The 3,626-nt window shown below is 40.1% G+C and overlaps 1 protein-coding gene across 1 annotated transcript; it reads left to right on the top strand.

The window, feature by feature from the left end:
- Window positions 1-667: 667 nt before the first annotated feature.
- On the top strand, window positions 668-3,612 carry LOC100483159 (protocadherin beta-15-like; the record flags this gene model as incomplete). Its single annotated transcript, XM_034651165.1, is given in 4 exon segments — window positions 668-2,423; window positions 2,426-3,221; window positions 3,223-3,391; window positions 3,427-3,612. Coding segments are annotated over 4 exon segments (1,422 nt in total), but the record flags the coding sequence as incomplete, so codon positions are not given.
- Between the last annotated feature and the right edge of the window lie 14 nt (window positions 3,613-3,626).

Genomic DNA, 3,626 nt, shown 5'->3' with positions numbered 1-3,626 from the left:
TTAACAGGTTTCCCTCCATTTATTTTATGTTTTCCAGAATTAGTTTTAAAAAGTAACACTGAAATTGTTATAGTTTGGATGTCCATGCATCATACCTTCTTTATTATCTCTTTTCAAAATAACTGAGTTCAACGTGAGCAGAATTATTTTATCATCTAATGTAAAATCTTCAGGATCTATAATCCAATTTATAGATCATATGGGTTAAATCATGATTTCATTAATAGTAATTTGATTGACACTCTATTACTAGAACACTTAGGAAAAAAACGTCAAGCTTCCTGCCAAATTTATGGGCTTAAAACTTTCTCCTTGGAAGAGAAAGTAAACAGAAAATTTATCTGAAAGATGCAGATGGGAATGAAAAACTGATTTTGATCCATTCACTTACTGATATAGGTACCAGCTTCTACCTATTAATAATTTAATATTATTAAATATTTAAATATATTAAAATGCATGGACATTAAGGGCACATATTCTTGGACATTTGATTCCATAATAAAGAATCTGTTCCATGACTAAGATCTTTCTACAAGGAAATTATCTATTAGATTTTTTTTTTAGATTTTATTTATTTATTTGACAGAGATAGAGACAGCCAGCGAGAGAGGGAACACAAGCAGGGGGAGTGGGAGAGGAAGAAGCAGGCTCATAACGGAGGAGCCCGATGTGGGGCTCGATCCCACAACGCCGGGATCACGCCCTGAGCCGAAGGCAAACGCCCAACCGCTGTGCCACCCAGGCGCCCCTATCTATTAGATTTTAACTGTCAACAGCGTGTCCTCATATTTTGAGTTTACATAATCAAATTTGTTTCAGAGGAAAATGCTCTAAAATAGAATGTTGATTTGAGTGATTTATATCTTTAATAGAGTTAAACTAAAATGCAACCCAATTTTTACACTTGGCCCATGCTGTTTTCCTAGTTAGCTAGGTATTAGTGTGCCAGAATACATGATACTGTCTATTATTTAAACATTGTTAAAATATTGGCTAAAGTTTGATACAACTGGGGTGACCCAGGCCCCCACTACAGATATTTTCCCCATAGATAGGAGTAAAATAACTTCAGTTTCATGCTAGGGTGCCAAGATCTCAAGCTATCCACAAGGGATACAGGAGTTGCTTGCTAAAAATGAGTTGCGATCTTCCTTACTTGATAAGTTTTACCTGCTCTTTCAGATGCATCCAACTTATTTTCTTTAGCACTTTATTTATTAACGTCAGCCCCTTATTTTTATGATTTCGACTATCCTAATTTTCAAGATCTCAGTGAATCTCTGCTTCAACATGTGAGTATCTTTATTTTAGTAATAAATATAGATGTCTTTATAAATTGTTTTGGACAATGGAACAAGTCAATACAACATCCTCACAGAGATACAGCGATATTCTCCTTAGACAGTATTTACAAATAAGTCATCCACAACCCCTTAAGCTATCTATTGAGTTTACATAGTAAACTAGTTCTAGCTGGTCTATCACTTAAGTTTATACTCCTGAAATATGTGGATGAATCTGTTTGTCTCGTGTGCTGGCAGTGAGTTAAGAGTTTAATTGTGTATATTCTTTGTTTAGGAATAAAGTGATAGCTACACATCGTTTTCTAGTCAATTTTCCTGGACAGCAGAGATTTACAACATAGTAGACATTATATTGTAAACTCCATGAGATCAGAGAAGGTATTTGCATTCCCAGCACTTAGTACAGTGCCTGACATATAACATGAAATTGATAAGCATTTGTTGAATAAACAAATACAATTGGCTTTGTTTTTGCATCCTTTCCCAACGTGTCTGGCACCTTTTCCAAATTCATAATCTCATAGGAAAACAAAAGTTATCATTTTATTTATAAACCATCCCATACGTAATCTGTGGTTTGTTTTTCTGTGTGCGTAAATAAAAGTCAGCGTGGTGTGTTTTGTAGCAATTTCAGCAAACTAGGTTTAAGTACAACACATGGTGGCGCTGTAAGCTAAGGCTGCGAAAAACAGACCTGCGGATGGTTACTGTTCTAGCAGTCATAAGGCCATCCAAGAGAGGATAATTCTTTACGGAATTACCTTGCGGCAGGGATAGACTCCCGGAGCAGACTGCCTAAAGACCAAACAGGCATTCAGATTCTAAAGACTTTTGGCGTTGGAGAAATGGAGGCTGAAAAGGAGCGCTTTCCTAGACTAAGGCAAGTTCTTCTCTTTGTTTTGCTGGCTCACACTTGGGCGGAGCAGGAAGATTATCGTATTGCTGAAGAAACAGAGAGTGGTTCATTTGTGGCCAATCTAGCAAAGGACTTAGGGCTAGCGGTAAGAGAGCTCTCTTGGCGGAGGGCTCGGATCATTTTTACAGATGACAAAAAATATTTTCAGCTGAACCTTCAGACTGGAGATTTACAAGTAAATGAGAAACTGGATCGGGAGGAATTTGTGGCCCCACTGAGCCTTGTGTACTGCAATTCCAAGTGTTACTGGAAGAACCTTTAGAGGTATATAGGTATAAGCTTTTGGTTACTGACATAAATGACAATTCCCCTGTGTTCCCAGAAGCAGAAATGATTTTGAAAATCATGGAAAATACTCTTCCAGGGGCTGTGTTTCCCCTGAAAAATGCACAAGATTTGGATGTAGGGATCAATAATATTCAAAACTACATCATTTATCCCAACTCCCATTTGCACGTTTTTACACGCAATAGCGGTGGGGGCAGAAAATACCCGGAACTGGTTCTGGACAAAGCGCTAGATCGAGAGGAGCAGCCTGAGCTTAGGTTAACTCTCCTGGCAGTAGATGGTGGAGTTCCTCCCAAAACTGGGACTGCCTTGGTCCTCATTGATATCTTGGACATCAATGATAATGCCCCTGAGTTTGTGCAGCCACTCTATTGTGTGCAGATCCTAGAAAACAGTCCTCTGGGATCTCTTATTGTCACTGTTTCAGCTGGAGATTTAGACACAGGAACAAACGGCGAAGTATTCTATTCATTCTTTTATGGCGATGAAGAGATTAGTAGGACATTTGCACTTAATGAACTCACAGGAGAAATTAACTTAATTAGGAAACTAGATTTTGAAAAAATTATGTCATATGAGCTGGATATTAAGGCCTCTGATGGGGCAGGTCTTTCTGGAAAATGCACTGTCATAATAGAGGTGGTGGATATAAATGACAACACCCCAGAACTGACTGTGGCTTCGCTTATAAGCTCCATCCCAGAAAATTCCCGAGACCACGATAGCTCTTTTCAGTATTCAAGACCGAGACTCTGGGGACAATGGAAGGATGGTTTGTTCCATCCAGGAAGATGTTCCCTTCACTCTGAAACCTTCCGTTGAGAATTTCTACAAGCTAGTGACAGAAGGAGAGTTAGACAGAGAGAGCCAGGCCGAGTACCNGGGGCGCTGGACAGAGAGAGCAAAGCCTTATATAATATCACCATCACCGTCACCGACCTGGGGACCCCCAGGCTGAAAACCCAGCACAACTTAAGCGTGACGGTGTCCGACGTCAACGACAACGCCCCCGCCTTCAGCCAAAGCTCCTACACCCTGTGGGTTCGCGAGAACAACAGCCCCGCCCTGCACATCGGCAGCGTGAGCGCCACAGACAGAGACGCGGGCGCCAACGC

Source organism: Ailuropoda melanoleuca, unplaced genomic scaffold (assembly GCF_002007445.2).
Source record: "Ailuropoda melanoleuca isolate Jingjing unplaced genomic scaffold, ASM200744v2 unplaced-scaffold32855, whole genome shotgun sequence".
NCBI lineage: Eukaryota > Metazoa > Chordata > Mammalia > Carnivora > Ursidae > Ailuropoda > Ailuropoda melanoleuca.
The sequence above is the reverse complement of the archived record's forward strand: the minus strand, read 5'-3'. Positions and strand labels throughout refer to the sequence as shown.